Source organism: Typopeltis vanoorti, chromosome 2 (assembly GCF_054136105.1).
Source record: "Typopeltis vanoorti isolate ZY-2024b chromosome 2, IOZ_Tvanoo_1.0, whole genome shotgun sequence".
Taxonomy (NCBI): Eukaryota; Metazoa; Arthropoda; class Arachnida; order Uropygi; family Thelyphonidae; genus Typopeltis; species Typopeltis vanoorti.
Window position 1 is genome coordinate 12,958,504 of NC_143550.1, and position 25,582 is coordinate 12,984,085.

At 35.5% G+C, this 25,582-nt stretch overlaps 1 protein-coding gene across 1 annotated transcript in view; it reads right to left on the minus strand.

Moving 5' to 3' along the window:
• LOC150108825 (uncharacterized) overlaps positions 1-25,369 on the minus strand; it is a 31,894-nt gene extending 6,525 nt beyond the window's left edge. Inside the window, exons 1-4 of the mRNA XM_090403567.1 lie at positions 25,246-25,369; positions 17,532-17,598; positions 13,892-14,032; positions 2,750-2,881 (exon numbers count right to left, since the gene is read on the minus strand). Of these exons, the coding sequence (XP_090259693.1) occupies positions 2,750-2,881; positions 13,892-14,032; positions 17,532-17,592 (334 nt within the window). The 5' untranslated portion in view covers positions 17,593-17,598; positions 25,246-25,369. The remainder of the gene's footprint in view (positions 1-2,749; positions 2,882-13,891; positions 14,033-17,531; positions 17,599-25,245) is intronic.
• Between the last annotated feature and the right edge of the window lie 213 nt (positions 25,370-25,582).

A 25,582-nucleotide genomic window follows, 5' to 3' on the forward strand; every position in this document is an offset into this window, starting at 1 on the left:
ACTACAATACTTTTACAAGTATTGTTGTTAATAGTACTGTATTGGTACTCCATTTTTTCAGCCAATTCCCCTTTTGTAGATCTTTCTACGGGCAAGTAAAATTTTAACCAGCTGCAATTAGCTTATTTTGGGGACAATTGGACAAGGGACTATACATTTCGGTCAACAACAGCTTCCTCGATGAAAGAATTTAAAAACAAATAGAATAGTAATTGTACTAAATGCTACCTGTACCTGTTTTTCTTTTTTTTTTCTTTTTTTGCTGAAGAGAATCGGAATTTTTTAATCCTGATTTCTTCAAGTAAAATAGTTGGATTTTTAAATTCTGCGAATTTAGAAAATAAAATAGACCATAGAACATGTACGGACATTACAATCATTATTAGAATTTGGAACTTTGGCTCTTATCTAGCACCCACAGAATGCACTTAACTTCGGTTAAGTGTATAAAGAGAAAGGTGGATGATAAAAAGGTAAATACCCAACAGTTATTGGTAATGATGACAAACAGAACTCATTAAAGACAATTTTACTCTTTTATTTTATTATATAAATCCGATTTCCTTCAGAATTACTGCAAATGACAGCTACATGATGCATGCTATTTGCAAAGCTCTAAACCTCGTTCCTCAAGCAGAGCATCTTTTCCATCTCTGCAGAGATGGTCTCTCTCTGGATACTTTCTCTCTTCCTTCTTCAAGTCATCTTAGAAATATTTATTTATGTTACGATCAGCCAGTTCATTAGTCATATTGTTACGTTCATCGGGGTCTTGTCTCCTTTCCTCCAGTGAACATGGAGAAAGTACGAGAGAGGTCTGAAAAGTTCCAGTCCTCCACCATAGATGGCAGCAATATTGGCAAGATTTTTTTTTGTAAGTTGGTATACATCTGCCATAAGCATCCATTTGAATTTGCAAGTGATTCTATCAAGTAGTTTGTTTTATGCAGATGTCTGAAGCAAATGTGTTGTTTGTATCCCTTAAAATGGATACAATTGAGTATCGTGCAGTAATAAAATTCTTTATAAATGAAGGTTTAACGCCAAAACAAATTCATTCGAATTTCATAAAAGTTTATGGGCAGTCTTCACCTTCGTTTCTTCGTTTTCGACAATTAAGAAATGGGCTGCTGAGTTTAAACGTGGCCGTACCAGCCTTGAAGATGATCCACGTGAAGGAAGTCCAAAAAGTGTAACAACACCAGAAATCATTGATCAAGTGCATGATATGATATTGGATGAACGGCGAGTAAAGTGTGAAATTGCTGAGACTATAGGCAAAAGAACGTGCAGGATGTATTTTGCATGAAGAATTGCAAATGAAAAAGCTCTGTGCAAGATGGGTGGCGAGGTTGCTCACAGCAGATCAAAAACGCACTCGCATTAAAATTGGACAGTGCTCGGAGCGTTTTAACAAGAATAAAACTGATTTTGTGCGTCGATTTATTATTATGGATGAGACTTGAATCCCCATTACACACTAGAATCCAAACAGCAGTCAAAACAGTGGACAAAAGCCAGTTGTTCAGCGCCAAAGAAGACAAAGTCGGTTCTATCAGCAGGAAAGGTCGTGACATCGGTCTTTTGGGAGGCTAAAGGAATTTTGTTTATAGATTATCTTGAAAAGTGTAAAACAATAATAGGGGAATGTTGTTCCGATCTTTTACCCATTGATGAAGTGGTTAGGGTCTTTTCGTGAGAAAAGACCGGGTTTACAGAAGAAAAAAAAATCATCTTTCATCAGGACAATGTACCTGCCCACAAAGGTGCTTTGGCAATGGGAAAATTAAGGGATCTACACTATGAATTGTTGGAACATCCACCCGATTCCCCAGATTTGGCTCCCTCTGACTTGCATCTCTTCCCAGAACTAAAACTCTTCCTCACTGGTCAGTGTTTTTCTTTGGATCAAGAGGCGATTGCAGTTGTCGGGGGATATTTTGCAGATCTTAGTTAGAACCACAACAGGGACGGGATAATGGCACTGGAGCATCGCTAGAATAAATGTATTAGTCTTAAGGAGATTATGTTGAAAAATAAAAATAATTTTGAAATTATAAATTCGTGTTTTCATTATTAGGCCGAGAACTTTTCAGATCGCCCTCGTAAGCTGCGTTGTTGGTGTAAAGTTCACCCATTAGGAATTTGACCCCCATGTTTTGATTATTTCTGGAAATGAATAAATAAATAAATAAAAGGAATTCAGTGTGATGATACAGCGTTCCCCCTTTTTACGGTACCATCTAGTCCCTCCAAATTTTATCCGGGCTCCGGAACCGGCATAGGCTAACAAATCAGACCTATGGCTGGGTCAGTATTCCTGACTGTAATCCGTGTGTGTGCAGGCAAACCGGTCTGAGGACACACACACGGATTACAGTCAGGAATACTGACCCAGATATAATAATGAAAAACACCAGATAAACTGGCGGAAAAACCCTGCTGTCCACTCCCAAGACCGGCTACTTTGGCTATGGCTGAGGAAGATCCTTGAACTCCTCACGCCGCCAACGGGAATCGAACCCAGGACACCCCTTCCCCAAGCATATGGTTGCGAAGAGCAAAGTCACTAGACTATCCGCGCGGACTGGAAATGAATAAAAATATAACATTTTTACTGCGCTTACCACCATAGTACGTTTGCGCTTCAGGACATTTCTACTTTGTGTAAAATAGGGATAAGCGAATAATAACTTCATTACTAAACAGTTCATAATTATTTATATGTAATTTTTGTGGTTGTACTTACTTTTCAAACAGAAAGTGTCTCCGCAACACATGGGACAGCATACTCCATTCTTGCACGGTTTATCTACAGAACATTGTGTTTTTATGGGACCAATTGGACAAGGCTCTACACATTTCGGTCTAGGACAGCTATCTTGGAGAAAGAAGAAAAAAATACTAATTGTACTAAATGCTTTCGGTAGGATAGCATACGTTATCCTACCCAAAGTCTAGGATACCTAACTCACCTACGAAATTGAAGGAATTTGTTGGGTTTTTAACTTAAAAAAAAAATCAGCTAACGCCTTGTATTCTTGTAGTGGGAGTTAGCGAGGCAGTTTTAGCCCTATCTGACTTTGGATACTGGGTAGGCAATTCAATCTCCAGTGGCCAATTCAAGATATGGCCCAAGTCTATCACTAATTTAAGCAGCCCGCAGTGAAGAGACTGCTCAACAAGCGGCGCCTAGATGTCCATAATCCTAACACAATATTTTTAATGTCTGAACAAGTATGGTTCTACTGTCGAAATAATACATATTTTATTTTAAAAAATCTGAAATGAAACAAGTATAGAAAACAATCAGTCAAACATATTAGGTGCCTTAAATTGAAACCGTTGTATTTAATTTTTAGTTCTCCAAAAGGAATATCAAGGCTCCTCGAATAAAAATTGCACAATATCACAACGTGATACAAACAAAAAAAGTGCACGGCAATTCCTAGCACTTAAAAAAATCAGTTTAACTAAACCTGACTAGCAATTTTTTTTATTGTAGCTCATTCGATTTTGAACAAGCCATTTGCTTATAAAGAACTGGGTTCGAATTCCGTCTATCAGTCGAAGAATTTTCATCATGGCTTTCACTGACAGTGAGTTCGCCCTGCGGAAAACACGAGTTTCCTTTCCTCAGACACCAGCTAAGAGAACAGACGTAATTAAAAAACACGCACGCACGCACGCCCACACACACACACACATTATATATATATATATATATATATATATATATATATATATATATATATATTCCCTACCTGAGCTACGATACTAACATACTATAGGTTTTCAACCGTGCACGTGCTCTTACCCGTGCAAGGGGTTGTAAATGAAAATAAAAAATAAAAAAATAGTAACAGAAATAGCGAAATAAAAATAACGACTACGAAACACTGAATTAATCAGATGTGTGACATCTAGTACAATTATTATTATCATTCTTAGTCTCGGTAGTTCAGTCAGTTTCGAAGATGCCCTTTGGTCGGAAAAACCAGAGTTCGCATCCCAAGAATGTGAAAAACGTTTATCAGGCTATTTCATCCGAAAGTAAGTTAGCTTTTTCATACGAAGGCGACAGAGAGTTTTTCATTCCGTAACACAGGTTAGAAGAATACACGCAATATATATAGACGCAGGAAACTACAGGAATAAGTTAAACATTTAGCTTCAAAAGCTGTATGTGCAATTAATATTAACTACTTGTACGGTCATCGTATCTGTCATCATTAGCCTATTTTTGTATATATATATATATACAGGGTGTTTTTAAAAGAATGTCTTTATTTGAAAATTGTACTGTACAATTTTTGTATATCTCTGCACCACGAACCATAAATGAATGCGACTTGTACCAAGTGAACGGCCTTGACCCAGAGTTTGACATGTCGACCGCTAGATAACCAAATAGCGCACAAATAGCCGCTATGCTTAGTAAACTTTAGGCGTTACTTCATACATGGTCATTTATTTTGTAACTATACCACGTTTTCATTATTAAATATAATTATTTGAAATCGGGTCATTCTTTTTGAAACCCTGTGTGTGTGTGTGTGTGTGTGTGTGTGTGTGTGTGTGTGTGTGTGTGTGTGTGTGTGTGTGTGTGTGTGTGTGTGTGTGTGTGTGTGTGTGTGTGTGTGTGTGTGTGTGTGTGTGTGTGTGTGTGTGTGTGTGTGTGTGTGTGTGTGTGTGTGTGTGTGTGTGTGTGTGTGTGTGTGTGTGTGTGTGTGTGTGTTGTGTGTACATGAGATACACATTAGCCTTTATCATTATTATTAAAAATTTTAATCATTATTATTAAAAATTCTTATCATTTATTCAACTACAGCGTTGTTGAATCTGCAATTTAAAATGTAGCAAATAAACCTCAGAAAAAGAAAATACATCGTTCTCTTTAATGATGTATTTGCCTAGCAGTAACCTTCCTCCCTACTGACCAGGCAACAAAAGTTTATTCTGAAGGTTACCGAAAGAGTCAAGATCGCTTACCCGTATACATGCAAGAAGTGCAGTGAGTCAATGGCTGTGAGAATATCCTGTAGCCTCTGTCGATAGCCTGATCAGTATGGCCGTCCCATTCATCACCCATGAAGTGGAGCACCGGTGTCGAGCACCAGTGCTCCAGGATCAGAAACCGCTTGAAAAGCAAAAGAAGTAACCAAACACACAGAATGGCTCTATCGACAATTTTAAGATTTAAAAAATAATAATTAAAAAAAAAATCACTGCCCTAAAGTAGTGGAATGTAGCAACGAAAGTCACTTCCTGATTTCATCATTGCCGATAATTTAGATTCGTTCAAACATGTAGTAAAAGCAATACTTTATTGTTATAAGTTATGGAACAAATTAACGCAAAATTTCCGGATTCTGAACACTATCTAGAGCAGAATAATAGTGAAGTGCTTACCAGAACGCGATTTAGAACTGAATCTGTTGGCAGCAATGGAAAAATAACGCCTTAAGTGAGAAAATAAAGAATGCAAAAATAATGAAACGCGTACTTACTTCAAATGGAAAATGTAATGCAGAAAGAACGAAAAACAAAACTGCAGATAGATGGCATGCCATAGAAAAGGAGAGAAGATTTAATCTCTCTAATACTTAATCGATTGGTACTATAATCAGTATATTGGCCACAACTGCAGACATCACCACCGCTAATCGAGGACCGCAACGAAAGAGACCACCACTAGTGATCGTACGATTCACCACCAAAATCCTGAGATTATATATATATATATATATATATATATATATATATATATATATATATATATATATTATATATATACAGAAAGTTATAGAAGCCCAAGGAATCAACCACTAACACATATTTTGAGATATTAAGTCAGTACAGCACATCATTATCAGTGTCTTATAACAGACACTTAAGAGCCCATGGCTTTCCAAGTATCCCTGGACTTCCCAACTGTAATAAGACGATAAGGCGGTTTCCTTATGCCTTTAAGTATTCTTGTCTGTAAATTGCGTGTGTTCTACTGGCCGATTTGTCTGTTTTGAGGGACGAAAAACTCGAGTTTCCTGTAGAAACCCCTCTACCTCTGTATGAGACCTGGTAACTCACCTTTAGTCGAAAGAGACCAGATAAAAGTTCCTCAAGTACAGCATATACCTGATTATAAACTTCCATAAAGAGAAAAAATACTTAGGAATTCACTAGCATAATCATGTAGAGATCACATCAGCATATACACATCATCATCGTCATCAGTAATAATGACCAAACTCGCTGAACACTGTTTTATCGCAACTTTTACACAGTACTGCGTTCACTTCTTCCAGACATTGCAAAATACTACCATACTCGGAGCACTCTACATGCATTGCAAAAAACCACCACTGATATCTTTATAAAAATCCAAACTGGAACTGACTAATTAAAATAAATTATGTATCAACTTTAGAAGAGAGCAATTCCTGTTTACAGAAACGACAAAAAATTAGGCAACAAACCTTGCAAAAATATTGCTTTAATATTGTAGGAAGATGAACCAAAAAGAACTGGTAGAGTCATTTACAGTAACTATATCTTCATAACATCACACAACTCAAAAAAAAAAAAAATCCGATGAATCGAACACAAAATTATCAATCCAATGTCAAATGAATACCGTTTGTTTTCCACTCGTAACCAAACTGGAACTGAAAGATGCAATCTCACAACCGAAGGAAAGGCTCCTTCAGTTGTGAAGGGGCCTTCCCCAGAAACGGACGAAATCAGATTACAGAACTTTGATCACATTTTCAAACACTAAACCTCTAAAACTTGTGAACATGATATTCAATCGTGGCTAATTTGCAAATTCGAATTACCCATGCTGCTGAAATTTCTCATAGTAATTTATTTAAAAGAATAGACAGTTGCTAAATTAAAAAAAGTAATCATCCATTTCTTCTTCCTAACATGGTTCCATAGCTGGTTGCCTGTTTCACTCTCATGCCATCAACTCTTGGTCTTCCTATTCTACTCTTTTCAAATTTATTTTATATTGTCAATTTATTTATTTATTTATTGTGATCTTCATTTAACAGTCTTATCCACCCCCTTAGTTAGTGGAGTCATCTTTAGTCCTCTTTTTTTTTCTTTTTTATAAATCTGTATAACCAGTGCTTCCAAGCAATTACGAATTACTCCAGTAATCTAAATCTTATTAAAGAATTTCAAGAGTCTTTCTTTAAATTTTTCATCATTTTTATATACCATCCATATTTGTCTTCTCCTGGTGATTTTCCTATATTTCGTTTCTAATCATAGTATCTTTTTCGTTTTACAATATTCTTTACATTTCTGTACAATACTTTTTCACTTTACAATATTAGTTGATTTCTGACGTTGTAATATTTTCTGTCAGGTGATTCTTGTTTCATGATATTTACGTCTTTATTTTCCACAGTTCGAGATTCCCAAAATAAGTTACTCATTTTTTTTTTACTAATGCTATTATTTGTATTTATGTGTATACTGTATAAATGTGTTTCGTAGACTTTTCTACGCCTGTTATAAAACTGTTCATCTTTTTCTGTTTTCATACTTTTTTCTTTTCTTTCTTTTTCTTTTTTTTTCTTTACAATAGCACTTTTTTCTTATGTACTCCATTTTTGTTTCGACTGTTATGGAATTTAGCCATTTCCGGAAACTGTCCATTTTTTGGTTTTTATTATTTTTTTATATTTTTTTCTCTTTTCCATTTATGTAGACCTCTTTTCTATTACATCGCTCTTATCAAAATGTGTTTTTGTTCCCATTCCTCCTATAATTTGTTTTTTGTGTTTTGTCTGCTTTTCATCAAGAAACAGAAACCGAATTTTTCATTTTGTTGTCTCTTGTAATGAAGACATTTTGTAAACCACCTTGATAAGGATTTTGCATTTTAATTTTCATTTATAGCCATTTGTAAAGCAAAATTTGCATAAGTTATAAATAAAACAACAAGTAAACAGTTTTAAATATTTAGGGAACTATTTTAACATTATGGAAAATGAATGAGTAGCATACAAAATAACCAATGCTAACATAGCACTGGCAAATATGAATCGGGCAGTGTTGGCTAAAAAAAAAAAAAACACTAGCCTGAGAAGTTATGATACGCTCACCAAACTTGCGCTCTGTTATTGTTGTATGGCTTTTACTTGACAAAAGCTGGATAAAAAATAAATAATAATTAAAAGGTTAACAATTTTCGTGAAAGAAATGAATTGTGTTAGATGAACATCTACATGTACTAGTTGATCTTAAAACTAATATCGACCTTTAAAACGACCTAAAATAGAACATATGCATAATCATAGTCAGAATTATAATTATGGAGAAAGTTATAATTATGGAGAAAACCATACATGTACTGAGGATGAATTAAGAAAGAATTCTAAAAGAATATTGGAATATAAACCAAACAGGTTTCTTGGGATGATCTAACAAGAGACAAAATCACAGCACGAGACTTAATGTATGAAAGAAAGAAGTTGATATAATTAATTGCCATGTTTCAGTAATATAATTGGTGGATTCCATATTAAACAGAATCCGCCAGTAAGGTGGAACTAACTATTCATGGATTTTGTGGGTGGGTGTGTTTCACAAAGGTTTCTATGGTTTTCTCATGAATTTTTTCAATGACCGTGTTTTCCTCTTTAGTTGCTTATTGAGCGATAATCCTTTGTTTCTTGATAATTCACAATTCTTGATTATTATTATTATTATTATTATTATTATTATTATTATTATTATTATTATTATTATTATTATTATTAAATAACTGACTTAACACTTGGATTCCGCCACTGGGCAGACTTGTGCCTCTTCAAACATGAGTTTCTGCAATGTTCGAAAATCTCTCAAAATACACCCTAAAATTCTTGATAATAATGCTTAACTGACAGAATTGAAACTAAATTCACGAAGTAATTCACGGACGCCGATAATGACTCAATGTATTCCCTAGCACGCAGATAATCAGTCTCCGTTCTCTGCTTTATCTAGAAATCTTTTCATGGACGTTGTTCTTCCAGTATAGCTATATTCAGGACCGACGGAAGCGGGCATGCAGAGCATGCGGTGCATGCGGGCGCCGCTACGAAGGGGGCGCCGCCGCAGGGGCACAGTTCATAAGTTAATTTTTAAGAAACAAATTTTTACCATAAAAACAAAATTTTCTTAGAATGATCAATATTAAAATAAATAAGGCCGGATACACCGAATAAAAATTTAAAAAAATTGTGTATTGACGCCTCTTTGATCAGCCGGCTGTTTACAATTTTGCAGCGAGAGCAGACGCTTGTCTGCAGAATGTTGTGTCTACTGCAGTTTATCTAAAGTGAAACGGTGAACATGCGCAGAAACGAATTTTCGTACAAAACATTTGTTACTAGGTAAACCAGTCATATGGTACGCATCTCAGTAGGCTGGCTACTGACAGTAGCGCAGCGGACTATTATTTCGTCTCTGTGTCGTGTTGTGTAATAATTTCTTGCGGGTATAAAATAGAAATGGAATCAAAAATTAAAAAAAAAGTTATCCAGTGCACAAAATCGTAAGCGTCATGCTGCAAAAGAAGCAGATATTAAAAAACAAACTGGGGCTCTTAATAAATTTGTTAAAATATTAATATTTTCTGAAGCAGATTGTAACCAATTCGATACATCAGAAATCAGAGTTGAAGAACCGTGCATATCATCCAGTTTGCATGAAAGTACTACTGCAACTATTGAACAAGATAACAAGATGCATGATTTGAGTGAAAAACAGTTAGGAGAAGATTTAGTTGTAGTTGACACGATACTAACACATTGTTAGTCTGTAAATTTAGAAGATCCAGGCGAATGAGGAAATATTGATGAAAAATTACGAGTTGTTTTAATTGAAATGGGGCCTATTCAAAATAAAAATATAATATATTCCAGAGATACATATGGTCATAAGTTTGGCGACACGTATTATAATAGAAAAATGGAAAACTAGCAGCTCGTGCCAAGAACATGGCTCATTTATTCCGAAACTTTAAATTCTGTTTTTTGCTTTTGTTGCAAACTTTTCGCACCTACTGAATCAAGTAGTCTTGTAGAAGGTTATCACGATTGGAGAAATGTAAGTATAACTGTGCATAGACATGAGACTAGTTTAACTCGAATGAAAAATTTCTTAAAATGGATGGAACTTGATAAAAATTTACTATTGATTGCCAGACTCAAAGCATGTATGAAATGGAAACGAAACATTGGACGAGTGTTTTAGAACCCTTGATTGAAATTATAAAATTCCTTGGTAGCCAAAATGTAGCTTTTCCCGAATCACCTGATAAATTATATGAAAGGAATAACGGCAATTTTTTAAAATTAGTCGAACTGTTTCCGAAGTTTGATCCCGTTATGGAAAATCATGTTGAAAGGGCCCTACAACGAAACAACACAGTACACTATTTGAGTAAAGACAGTCAAAATGAAATATTGCAAACTTTTAACGCAATCAGGGAATACACGTTTAGTATCAATTCGAAAATCTAAATATTATTCCATAATTTTACATTGCACACCTGATGCAAGTAAAACAGAACAAATGACCGTTACTATTCGCTTTGTTTCGTGTGACAATGGAATTGTCAAGATCAGGGAAAAATTTTTAGGTTTTGCAGATATATCAGATTCCACAAAACGTGGTTTATGTCCAACAATAATGGAACAACTGGAAAAATGGAACATTCCCATTGAAGACATGCAAGGTCAAGGGTATGACAACGGGGCAAATATGAAAGGGAAAAAATATGAGCTCCAAAATTTGCTTTTGAACAAAAATCCTCGAGCTTTTTACGTGCCATGTGCTGCTCGTGCTCTAAATTTAATCATTAACGATGCAGCCAAAGTGAATGCAGATACAATTAGTTTCTTTGCAATTATTCAAGAAATATACAATTTCTTTTCATTCTCTTACAAACGTTGGGCAATCTTTTTATTAAAGTTCGTAAAAAAATTAACATTGAGACAGCCATCAGAAACCCGATGGGAAAGTAAAATTAATGCAACGCTCCCTCTACGATATCAGTTAGGAGAAATTTACGATGCACTTTTTGAAATTTTAAATAATGAAAATTTTAATAAACTCAGCATGAAGTACAAACTTTATGTGCTAAAATAAAGGACTACAAATTTATTTTCTCTCTTATAACTTGGCATGATTTAACAGAATAAACCCTGTGAGTAAAATGCTTCAAGACAAAAATATGAACATTAGACTTGCTTTAGAATCTATCGAAAACTTAAAAATATTCTCACAAGAGTATCGATCAGATACAAATTTTAAAGAAGTTCTAAAAATGGGAAAAGAACTGAGTGAATAGGTGGAAGGAGAACAAGAATTTAAAACTTGTAAGGAAGTTCGACGACGAAAGAAGACACGACAATTTGACTACGAGCTTCAAGACAAAACACCACAATCGCCAGAAGATAAATTAGAGTGAATGTGTTTTATACATTTCTAGATGTTGCAATGTGTTCGTTAATAGAATGTTTTGAACAACTAAAAACATATTATGATAATTTCAATTTATTGTATAGATTACTACAAATTAACAAAGAAGATTTACGAAAAAACTTTGTGACGATTTAGAGATTCTATTGAAGGACTGCGACAATAAAGACGTAAATGCAATAGAACTATACGTTATGTGCTTTCCGGGATATTTTCCGGAAGGATAATTTAAATATTCAAAAATCTTTCGATATTCTTAATTTTATTGTGTCCAATAATTTATCTTTACCTAACTTTTCAATTGCTTTAAGAATACTATTAACCTTACCTGTTAGTGTAGCGAGCAGTGAACGTTCCTTTTCCAAGTTGAAAATTGATTAAAACCTACTTAAGAACAAGTATGCCACAAAATAGGCTTGTTAGTTTGCCGTTAATAGCTATTGAAAATGATATATGTGCGGAACTAGACGTTAAGACCATTATTTCTAATTTTGTGAATATGAAATCAAAAACCCTAAAATTTTAATTTAAAAAATTTCAAATATATTTATGTAATTTAATTTATCTTCTGTTATTCTGTGAAGATTTTATTTTTCGAATAATTATATTAAATGTTCTAATTGTTTCTGAATTTTTTTCTTATTTTCTCATCTATCCTGAGTTTCTTTTATTTTCCTAAAAGATAGTTCCACTTATAAAAATTATTTTAAAAAAATTACAAGTTACTAAGAATTTAGTAACTTGTAAAAAGCAAGAATTTTTTAAACTTTAGTTATAATAAAAATTTTAACTTTAATTAAAATTCTTTTTAATTTTGTTAGCGATTCGGGTCGGTGAGAAGGCTACAATATAATCCCTGTATCATTATATTCAACGATTAAAGTGAAGTGGCTTTATCAGAATTTGCTTTAACTTTTGAGAATTTTTAGAATATTCGGGTTTTTAAAGATTATCCTGCCTAGTCAACACCCCCGGTTCGTTACATTTAGCGATCCAACGTGTGGCTGTTCTGTCAAAATTCATTTAAGAAATTTCAAATAATTTAAATTTTTATTATCGTAAAAGAACCACACACGCCCTGATAGTTACAGGGGCGCTTAGATAGAAATTGCATGCGGGCGGCAAAGACCCTAGCGCCGGCATTGGCTATATTCCCACTACAATTCGCAAATGCTTTGAATCTTCAAACTGCAAACGACTATCAAGTTACAGTGCGGTTTCAAGTTAATCGCATTTACTAATCTGTTTCATTTAATGCTGCAATTCAACAGGTGTTTCCCTGAGACCACCAGTCATTCATAAAACATAGGAAGGAAAAAACATTATTTTAATTCTATCGACAGTGATGATGCAAAAATTTCAGCGGTGTACAGAATTAATTTTGACAGTACTTGCACGTTTATTGTTCGCGCGGTTAGCCTAGTGGCTTTGCGCATCGCAACCATATGCCTGCGAAAGGAGTGTCCCAGGTTCGATTCCCGTCGAAGACGTAAGGAATTTGAGGATCTTCCTCAGCCATAGCCAAGTTAGCCGGTCTTGGGCGCAGCCAGTATGGTTTTTTCCGCCAGTTTATCTGGCGTTTTTCATCCCGCAAGCAGACAGGCCCCGTAAACATACGCCTCTACAACCAAAAATATATCCCACCCAGCGGCAGGCTACGCCAGTGCTTCCTAAACCTATGGATGTAAAGGCCCCCTTGGAAAAATTAAAATATTTCATGGAACCCATCGAAAACAAATCGCAATACAGACATATATATAATGTTTATTGTATTTATATTCAATACAAAACATACACAGCAAATATAGCAAAAATCAAATGCAAATATTACATTTTTAGCATCTTACATACACATTTGACATGGCACACATTTAGTCTTAAAACATTTTAAATTTGTTTTCATTATTTCACAACCCCCTCAACAAAACTAAAGGCCCCCAAGGGGGCCGCGGCCCACGGTTTGGGAAGCGCTGGACTAGGCGACAGGTCGGTTGGGAGTGGTACTATACTAACAGGAAATCGCATCTAAGTAACACGCGGACCCTGCATAGGAAGCGGGAATAACGCGTAGTGAAAGAAGTACTTTCATATTTATTAAAAATTATCGTATACATTTTTCTTATTTTTATATGCATTTATACGTACTTAATAAAGTGTTCATTATTTGCTTAATTTGTTGTTATTATTCAAAGATATATGATATGTGAAGAAATAAATCAGTAAATAATTTTTTACTTATACTTAGTTTCATATCCTTTTAATTTCCAATTTTTCCTGCAAGTAAAGAATGAGTACCGGAACACCTATTGTTTTATAATAATAAAAAAATACTCTACACACACACACACACACACACACACACACACACACACACACACACCTGCCAGCAGGTAGGTGTACTTACCTGATAAGTAACAGTAAGTACTGTTGCAACATCCACGGCAACACGGTATTGCTGTACCGCAGTTGGCATCGGTAATACATTCCTGGGGAACTGTAAAGGCGCAATCTATTGTAGTGCAATTCAGCACTGGACACTTTTGTGCTTTAACAAAATAAAGAAAAAGCGTTTATTCAGAAAAAAGTATTTATTCAACGTATTATATTTAAAAATAATAAATATTTTATTTAAACTTGAGACCTTATGTCATGTTTTCCACAGAAACAGTTTGTTTTCCAGAATATTTAATTAAACTGTAATTATCGGTTTAGTTTTAAATGAAATAGTCTGCCAGTTATATTAAAAAAAAAAAAAGACTGAAACCAGTCATCTCTTTTTTTAATATAACGTACATAGAAGAAAAAAAAAGTATTCTTGTGAACACGACATGCTCTTGAGTGAAACGCAGCTGAAGGTATTGTTGCAGTCACGTGGTGCAATAGTTTTTGCGCCAATGTCGTCACATTCCTGGAAATCAGTTTCCTTGTTCCTTCACCTGTTGTTTCGCTTTTGCTGATTGGGTATTCTTTGCTCAAACGATTCAGACTGTAATTCTAATTTTATTTTCTGGCACTGTAATCTTTTAACACGAATTTTCATGGAAAATCATCGCATTTTCGAAAATGTAGGCGTCCTTAATGATCTGAAATTGTTCGATCATATTACTTACTTATTTACTGCCCTCTTGCGTCGGGGACGGGTTGGACTCAACCTTGTTTCCGTGTTTTCCGCAACATCCTCCAGGAGTCTCAGTTTCTTGCGTGGCTGGTGAGCGCTGTCCATAGGGTTGTAATCCGGAGTTAACCTTTATTGATGTTTTCCATTTAGTTCTTGGTCTTTTTTTTTTCTTTTTTCTTCTAATCTTGCATACAGAGCGAGGTAGGATAGCCTTTTTGGTGAAATTCTTTCGACATGTCCATACGATTGAAGATGTCTTCTTTTGACCTTTTCTATTAATGAGTCTGTATAGTTCAGGTCTTGTCTTACGGAATCATTTGTTTTTTTTTCTGTTTATTTTGTTTTATTTCTTTTTCTGAGACATTTCATTTCGAAAGCCTCCAGCTTTCGTATCTCTGACTTCTTGAGTGTCCAAGTTTCTGAAGCATATAGCACAGTGGGTATTATAATTGCATTATAAAATTTAATTTTTAAAGATTTGGAGATTTTATTATTTTTCCAGATTTTACCTAGCTTATTAAATGATGACCACGCAGTCGATATTCTATGTTTAATAGTGGTCATGGTATCTAAGTGTTCTGTTAATATTGTTCCTAAATAGTTGAATTGTTGATCCATTCAAGAAGAAGTTTACTTTTTTTTCATTTTTTCCAATTCCCAAGATTTTTGTTTTGTCCGTATTTATGCTCATGCCATATTCTTTAGCTTTATTGTTTAGCTTATTTATTAGGTTCACCATTTTTTCTTTTGTGTCTGCTATCATTACAATGTCATCTGCGTATTTTATGTAATTAAGGTTATAACCATTTAGGTTGACCCCTTTTTCTCCTTCCAAGACTTGGAAGGAGAAAAAGGGGTCAACCATAACCTCTAGGTAGATGTTAAAAAGGTATGGGGGGAGATGGGACATCCTTGGGCTACTCCTTTACTCGCGTTTATTTTATCTGTTGTTATACTGATAAATTTAATTATTTCTTCTGTGAGATTATAATATTTTTCTAGGAAGAATCTAGGGTAACTTAATCGATTGGTTTCTGTTTTAATATTCTTAATAAAGTTGATCTATTTATTGAACCGAATGCTTGTTTAAAATCTATAAAACAGTAATAGATATATTTGTTATGTTCCCAGTATAATTCGGCTAGTCTTTTTATTATGAAGATCTGATCCAATGTGGAGTGATTCTTTCTGAAACCTGCCTGTTCTTCACTAAGAATGATCACATTTCGATCATATTAAATACTTTAAAAACTAAAATAGAAGTAAAATAAGAAAACAGGTAATTTCACTTCACAAAGGAAGAATCGTTGGCCTACATCATTACAACCCCCAAAATAGAGGTCCCTGGCTTTGACCTGCCTAGACACAATGAAGCACACTCAACCGCCTGAGGACAGGCCACGCCAGATGTGCTACCATGATGTATATGTGAGACCTGTGTCAATCCCTAACACATGACTGTGTTGCTGATCAAGAGACCGTCAATCATATTATTCATGAATGCCCACTACTGAATTTCCTGGGCACATTGACGGACATGTTCCAGGCTACCATCAATCGATAGATTAGTGGCAATCTGAAGTTAAAATTATGATTTTTAGCATATAGTGTGTGTGTGTGTGTGTGTGTGTGTGTGTGTGTGTGTGTGTGTGTGTGTGTGTGTGTGTGTGTGTGTGTGTGTGTGTGTGTGTGTGTGTGTGTGTGTGTGTGTGTGTGTGTGTGTGTGTGTGTGTGTGTGTGTGTGTGTGTGTGTGTGTGTGTGTGTGTGTGTGTGTGTGTGTGTGTGTGTGTGTTTACTTTTTCTATTTTTATCTTTCTATTTTCACAAACCCAACTCATACGAAATGTATGTATTCTCTTTAGTTCCAAATCTTTCAGTATTTCTGAAGCAGCTCAACATTCCAGGAGCAGCTGTTTCTAGATAGTGTTGTTCCACGTGTATGATTTTTAAACTTTTCGAGGTGTAGCCACATGTTGAGAAGGACAGTTTTCAGGCATTAAAAATGGTAAAAATGGAATATTGAATATTTCTTTCTTCGTTAGCTTTGTTTCTTTTTCTTCCCTTCTTTTTTTTTTCAATTCAAAAGCGCTGGGATTTACAGAGAAATGATTTCAGTTTGCAGTTTTATAACTTTTGTCTGCATATCTGTGATGTAAATTAGCTTTGAATGCATAATGTTTCTAAGTAGTGGAGAAGGCGGTGTTTTACAATGGATAAAACAGCGCTTGATGAGGTGAAATGCTGCTGATTAGAGAAATTATTCAGGCACACCGGCCACGTTTCGCTATATGCAAACACATATTATTCACATTGGAAAAGCAGTGTATGACGTACAAGCGTCTTATTAAAACAAACGAAATCATCATATTATTTACAAGAATTAAGGTCTAGTGTTTCGCATGTTGTAGTCATTATACATAACATTATATCGACCTTGCAATGTATACTGTTATAAATCTCATGCGATTTTTGAGTGTTAAAAGAGTTTAAGAACGAAGATTAAAAGTATGGACGTCTTACCTAAATTTCTTATTGAAACGCTGAGGAGACAGATTAGTGTCTACTTGCCTCTGAAAATCGTTTCGTCCATGACATTAGAAATTTTAATCCATAAAAGAGTTCTGTAAATTGAAAGCACATAACATCCTGATGGCTTAGGTTTTATTGTATTTTTTATTTATTTATTTTATTTATTTATTTTGTCTCTCACTTACTTTTGTGGGTGTATAGAGACTTCACCAGGCACGTAAAGAGAACGTTATAAAGAGGCTGAATATTATCATACAATAGATTTTGTAGACAGGATAATGTTGTATCCGTCAATCATTGGCCACAAGATTATTCGGTACATGAACTGAGAGAAATTGTGTTCTTCATATTAATCACTAAGAGAACATACAGTTATCGCAAAACAAAATCACTTACCACGTCCTGGAACTATATGGACTGTAGCAAAACAAAGAGTCATCATCCAAATATGTCTCATTTTTATCTAAAATAAACACCACAAGAAATGCAGAAAATCAAATGTTTAGTTTATTAGATCTGTACGGAAGATATATCATACATTTAGAATCCTGTATAGTATACAGGGTGTCCCATAAATTTGTAAATATTTCAATAATTCATAAAAATCGGAAAAACTGGTATATTAGAGTGCGGTTTACACGAAAGTGAATCGCAAGGAGGATTTTTTTTTCTTTTGCCACGGAAAAAATGTTAGTCCAAATTTTTACCAATAGAGGGTACTGTATCACATGCCCTATTTGTGAGATACATGCACATGAGAGTCGTAAGAACCTCAGGGTGTACCGCTGGCTCCTAGTCGTTGGTGCGAACAGAAATATGTTTGTGAAAAGAAAGGTTTGTTGGTGTGATTGATGCTCACATAGATGGATAACGCACTGTTAGTGAAGTTCTTTTACGTAAGCGGGAATCGACAGCGGAAGCTTTTCGAAAGTTTCAAACGCAAAAATGAATAAAGAAAGTCGAGGTCCTATCACTACTTCCTGACTACACCGGTGTACGGTCTCTAACACGATGTTTTGAGGAAACTGGAAGTCTGTCAGATCGCTCTCGCAACCCAGACCAGTGTTATTTTAAGCCGTACCAGCTCTGTGGTATTGCAAATGAACATCCTAGCGGTAGAATCAACGAGTGGAGTAGGCGGTGCATGGGAAGCAGCAAGAATCATGGGAATAGCGAAACCGTCCTTATTCCGCACCCTTCATAGTATGTTAAACCTGTGTCCATACAAGCTGCAATCTCTTCACCAGCTGTTACCAAGTGATACCCCTAAGCGGCAGGAATTGGCTACGTGGGCTTTGACAGGAGTCGTAGAAGATCCACAATTGCTGGACATCTGGAGAGAAGGCGCATTTTTCGTTGCATGGTTTAGTTAATACGCATAACGTCGAATTTGGGCACAGGACAATCCGCACACCAACACAGCGGAACCGTTGCATTCACCCCGACCCATTGTTTGGTGCAGCTTCACTGCATCGTGGGTTCCTTTTTCTTTGAAGAGCCATGTGCAACAAAATGTGCTCAGTAAATGCACAGCGCTATTTGCAACAGCTACCCGAAAACACGATACCATGCTTGCGGGAAAAAAATGTTCTTCACACTGTCACGCTCTCACGTTCATGGAGGCGCACACCATCTCATATCGAATCTCCCATGAAGCAGCTTTTCATCAGCACATTTGGTGAAGAATGACTTATCAGCCGTAATTGCAACTCCGCATGACCCCCTCAGGACTTGACACCAGTAGATTTTTGATTGTGGGGCTATTTAAAGTCCCGGGTGTACCTGAGAAGCCCGTCCTGCTTACTGCTTATCGGATTTAAAAGATGCTATTCACCGCGAAGTTGCTTGAATCCACCAGGATATGCTCCACGCTTTTCTAAACGGTATTTTCACCCGCTTGCACACGTTGAACAATTACTACAGTGATATGTAACGGGTTTCCTGCATATGAATAAGTTTTCAATGCCATTCTGAGTGTCATCAGTATCGCCCACCATCGGTGAAATTTTGAACTAAACTGTTTGCCTCACCAAAAAAACTCCCCCGCCTTGCGATTCACTTTCGTGCAAAGTAAACTCTAAAACGCCAATTTTTCTGATTTTTATGAATTATTGAAATATTTACAAATTTAAGAGATACCCTGTATTATACAAGCGCAATATTTCAATAAGACTAGACTAGTCAGTGAATCTCTAAGTGCAGGGCGTATAGCAGACTGCGGGAAATAATATTCCGGTTCTAATCACAAAAAATAAATAAAATACGGTAAAAAATATAGTATAAAAATATAGTAAAAATAACAGAATGAAGAATCTCTCTCTCTCTCTCTCTCTCTCTCTCTCTCTCTCTCTCTCTCTCTCTCTCTCTCTCTCTATTTCTCCCTCTTTATCCAACTCTATCTAATTTTCTCCAAATTAGATAGAGTTGGATAACTGCATTTCGTTCAGAAGTTTAAAATAAGCTCATCTATTGAAGCTAGAACCAAATTCCAGTTTTACAATTTTAAGTATTTGCTGGCCAGCCTAAAATTTTGGGTTGAGAATCACTATCTAGTCAGATTTTATGAGTAGTAATAATAATAAATAATTAAATAAACAAATTTGTAGCAGAACTGTTTTAATTCATGGCAGTTAATTAATATCAATTAATTCTCATCAGTAACTTATTTAAATTTAATCTCTTTCTTGAGATAAATCGATAAACGATGTTAATAATATCAACGCGCTTCCAAAAATGATCCCTTGAAAATGACCACACAGCTTAGTTCTAATGAAGCGTTTCAACAACGACGTGGACTATTGTTTTGCATCTTCATCACTGCATTTTGTTTTCTCGCGTAGCGTACTTTGGCTGCGTGTGCTGATGTTCATAAATCGTTCTCACAGCATTGTGACGTTAGTATGCAGCAAGTACATTCTTGTACCTTGAAAAGTGTTCATTAGAGCAAGTTACCATATTGCTGGTGGACTTTGGTCGATTTGTGGTTGAGAGAATGTCAAGTCGCACCCGGACTGGAATATTTATAGCATGACTCAGCTATAAAACCAAAGTTATCCTGTTGCGAAAATTTCTTTTTATTCACCTTTACGAAACTTTTCGAACCTTTTCGAAAGGTAATTCATTACCTTTTTTCTGAAATAATTTTAAAAAGCACAGAGGACATCATACTCTATGATATAATTGTTCCTGCTTTAAAACAAGTGTAAAAATAACAAGTAAAAAATAAAACGCGAAAATAATTAATTTTATAAAAATTATTCAATTAAAAAATTGTAAATAAGCATATAAAGCATCCAACAAAGCTTAATTAAATTTCAATCTTCATTATATTTATTGTAAGTTATTAATATAGGCAAGCTATATTAATAACTTGCCTAGACATATTAATAAACTAGATATTAACGATTGAAATCTAAGATAATAACTAGGTTATTGAATTAATAATTTACCACCTATATCCCTCCCTCTTAGCTTGCAAGTACAGAGCACTTCATAAATAAAATGAAATGGATTTTATTCAATTATTAAGAGATAACTATCTGGACAGCATGTAATTGAAAATACTAGGGGTGTGAGAGTGCTTGACCTGGTAATAGCATCTCACAATTTGACTGTAATGAATATGACCATGTTGTCACCTATTGGTGAGAGTGAACCTGGGAGGTGGCTAAATGTGTGGAATTTTCGATTAAGACAGGGTATATGTGGAATTACCGTGCTGACAAGTATGACAAGCTTAGGAGATTGCTTGGATCAGTGCCATGGCATGTACCACTGCAAGGGTTGGACGTCGATAGAGCATGGGAAGTGGTCAAGGAGCATTTACAGGAGGTTATGGCTGATTGTATACCTAGGGTCCGAATAGTAAAACAAGTAGGGGTTAAATGGATGAATAACACCATTAAACTTGAGCTGCAAAAAAAGAAACAACTGGATGTGGAGGGAATTTAAAGAAAGGGGTGACATGCAGGCCAGAAGGGTAACGAGTGTGGTAAAAAAAGCAAAAGTAGATTATGAGAATCCCAAACAGTTCTTTCAATATGCTGCAAGCAAGAAAAAAAAATGTACACGGCAAAATGATTTTAAGGAATGACAATGGTAAGGAGGTCACTGAATCAGTCGATATAGTGGAGTTACTGAGCGCGCATTTTGCAAAAGTATATCATCCAGGTGGTGACATTGAAAAAAATGAAGGAACCATTAGTTTATACGGGAATTGTGATGAATGAAGTGGAGGTGAATAGTCTATTACAGAACTTTAATGTGAATACATCTGTGGGATAGGATGGTATACCGGCACGGGTCTTGCATGAAGCGGCTAAGGAATTATCAGTACCCTTGATCATGTTGTTTAATCTGAGTCTCGGGTCTGGTTTAGTCCCGAAGGTGTGGAAAGAGGGAAAAATAGTTTCACTGCATAAAGGAGTATCCAAGACTATGGTTGCAAATTACCGACCGATCAGCATATCAGGAGTCGTTGTCAAGGTCTTGGAGAAAGTGCTCAAGGGAAAAATACAGGAATAGATTGATAAAAATGAGATATTGTACAGGGGACAGCATGGCTTTGTGAAGGGTAGATCATGCCTCAGTAACTTGCTCAAGTTTTATAACACAGTGACGGCTGAACTGGATAAGGGTAATGGGTTTACAGTGATACTGCTGGACCTGACTAAGACCTTTGTCAAGATACCACATGGAAATCTAATCCGTAAACTGCAACATATGGGAATGGACATTGGGTTGATGAGATGGATAGGTGGGTGGTTGATAAAGATATATCAGAGAGTAGTTTATTCAGGCGTAGAGTCCCAAAAACGACCTGTGACTAGTGGTGTGCCGCAGGGGTCTGTTCTTGGACCACTGCTGTTTAATCTGTTCATTAACGATATAGGGAAGGATCTAAGTGGAACAGTTCATTTGTTTGCTGATGATGCAAAGTTGGGTAGGGCGATAGTGAATGCAGAAGATGTCAAAATCTTGCAGGATGACTTCGATAGATTGGAGTTCTGGGCTAATGAGAATGGATGTCAATTTAATGTGACAAAATGTAAGGTTATGCATTTTGGGGTGAAAAGATTAGCAGCAGTATACCACATTGGTGGAACTGTACTCCAGGAGATTGATGAGGCCAGGGACTTAGGAGTGTTGGTGGATAGGGAGATGAAGTTTAGGTGGCACATTGCAAAAGTAGCTAAATCAGCTCATCAACTCACTTGGTTGTTGAAAAATACCTTGACGAGCAGAGACAATCAAGTTATTGTACCTCTGTACCGAGCCTTGATAAGACCTCATCTTGAATACTGTCACCCCGGTTCCGTCTTGATGGGGAGGAGGTAGAGAGGATCCAGAGGCGAGTGACTAAGGTGATAACAGGTTTATGGAATGAACCATATGAGAACAGGTTGAAGATTTGTCGGTTGCAGAAACTAGTTGATAGGCGGAAAACGGGAGAGATGATTGAGACATTCAAATTGCTAAAGGGATTCTATAGGATTAATTCAGAGGATATTTTTGAGATCGGGACTGATGGTGAGAGAACTAGGGGACACCTATGGAAGCTGGGCAAGAGTGTGGTTAGCAGGGGTGTTAGAGCTGGGTTCTTTACTTTTAGAGTGGTAAATGAGTGGAATAAGCTGCCAGAGTCTGTTGTGGGTGAGCGAGTTCAAGGCAAAGTATGATAGATACTGTGAGAATGTCGTATAGTTGTGTGGAAATGATGTTTAGCGCCTCCCTCGAGGAGTCTAAGGACTCCCTGGAGTCGCCCGAAATACTACTACTACTACTAATAATAATAATAATAATAATAATTCAGATTTTCTTTGCTCAGAAATGGTAATTCTGACAGTTTAGTCCACACAATTTAGTCCACAAAAGCACCACGCAATTGTTTATTCATACAGACATTGGCTGTACTCCCTTCCTTTTCGAGCAGAACGGATACTAATTCGTTGTGCTTGAATATCACACAATAAATACTAGTGGTACACATGAGAGACCATTAATTAATCTCCACATTCATTTTTGAGAGGGAGGGAAATGGTCCTCCCTCTCATACCGATCCATAAAATAATCCAGATTTTATGGATCGGTATGCACTAAAACTATTTGCATAAAACAGTTAATAAGACAGAAAAATAATGGAACAATGTGAAAAAGTCGGTATATATTAATTCTTTTTATTTAATAGAATTTATTATAATAGTAGAAAATGAAATACAAAATACTAGTCTTCAAAGTTCAAAAGCTGGTTAATTTTGGAGGAAAACAAAAAAACAGAAATCATCAGACGAAATCAGAATAAATTCCGAATTGTTCTTGTCCAACAAAGTCAACTTCGTTAGCCAAATGGATGATACCTCAACCCTGCAACCAATAAAGGTGTGTCCATTACCTTACAGGAGTCCTAAAATGATTTGATAGAGTTCCATGCATGATCTCTAAAGAAGGATCTTGACGAATTTCTCTTTGTCCACCGACAGTAACAGAGTATGGTAGATTTTCACGCTATGGTATTTATATATTATATACTATATCAATTATATTCATTATATATTATATCAATTATATCAATTATATACTGTTATAGATAGTATGTGAATCCTCCATTAATGTTTACTCTAGCGCATTAGTATTAGTACCATGGAAATTAGTCAAAATGAGATAGAAAAGAATAATACTCTACACTAGCTTGTGTTTTTTTTAAACCTCTTATAATAAAAAAGAAGCAATATGATATAAAAAATCATATTTTTGATAAAAGCATTTGATTAAGTAAGAACACTTACATTGCTTGATATATTACATAAAACATAAAAATAAAATAAATAAATGCTGTTTGCAAAGGAAAAGGGAATAATTTCAAATAGATAATAACCAACTAAGGGAAATAAACAATTTATTTTAAACTTTATCATTATGCAGTTGGGGATGAAAATATTAAAAAAATATTTTGAATGAATAATGTGCAGTTTGTAGACAAATCTCGATTAAAATTAATTAGGCATCCATAATAAAATAACAGAATCGATAAAACCTTTTAATTACTTGTTCATTAAGTTCATTTCCTATCAAACTGAATAAAATATTAAGATTAGTATTTAACCATTACACTGTGTTTGGCACTTACAATCTCGTGTTATTTCTGCCTTATTGATTCTACTGATTTATAATAACGTAGGAGTGGATTACTCATGATATATGCAATAATCCCTCCCCTCCCCTCCACGAACACACAGAGATATCCTGCATGAAGGCGGGCACAGAGTTGACACGTCTCAAAGCAGGTTCCAGAACATTACGCAGGTGTTCCTTTGGGTTGACATCCTGAGAATTCAAGCTGTCACTCGAATCAGGTAGACCACTCTGATCATGCGAAGGGATTTGAATATAGACCAGTAAAACATACCTCATACACCTCTAATAGCCAGCGGAAACCATTCAGGTGAACTTATGCGCCATACGGATACATCTATATTCTGCAAGAGGATATTCTGCACTCTCATGCACTTGACACTCTATTAATATCCAGTCGGATATTAGTAGAGTGCGTGAAGAACCCAAATATAAAATCTGTCTGTGCATCATTTCAGTTTGATTAAAATCGGAAAAACGCAGTTGAAGTTGCAGAATTTGTCAAAACGATAAAAAATGCACCTTAAGTATTTTTGTATCAAGAGAAAATAAATAAACCGCACGTAAACCAAAAATATAGCTAAATGGTACCTAAAAGCCGCACCGAGTTATCACTCTCTTGTATAATTTCTGTACTTGGTTTTCCGGAATACATGGACTATGTATGATAAGAAAGGTTGTGATATCAGACAATAACCAGTTTCGTTTATATGACGATTTGGCATTACATGTCCTCTGCGAATATATTCAATTGTTATAAACGCGTATAATGAATAAAACAGTGAAAGAAGTTCTATTACCGTAACAGATTAGGTTACAATGATAAAAATAAAGCAGTTGATCTGAGATAATTAAACGCATTGATCCAACAGAAATTAAAAAATACATATTCACAGAGAGAGAGAGAGAGAGAGACGTGTTAACCATTCTATCAGTAAATGAGTCGCATTCATTATATCCAAATATTAAACCGTAATACCTTCTAATGAAGCTTTTCTTTTCCAATATTGTTCTCAAAGATCGCTCTCTATGAGAGAAGATAATCTGGCAAATATAATAAAATCAGGGTATTCACTCTTCTAATACAAAAAACTGAGTCGAAATGATCGCGGTTCTTTGTTTTTGAACTATTCGATGTACAATATGATACAGGACACTGAATGACGAATAAGTGATAGTGCATTCAATGCCGTTAACGATGTGTTTGCGTCATGTCTTTCTCTTTGTCACATGCATATTGGCTGCACGCTCTGTAGTTGCTTCAAAACGGACGTGCATGTTCATAATACCTTCATAAGTACATGAACTGAAATATA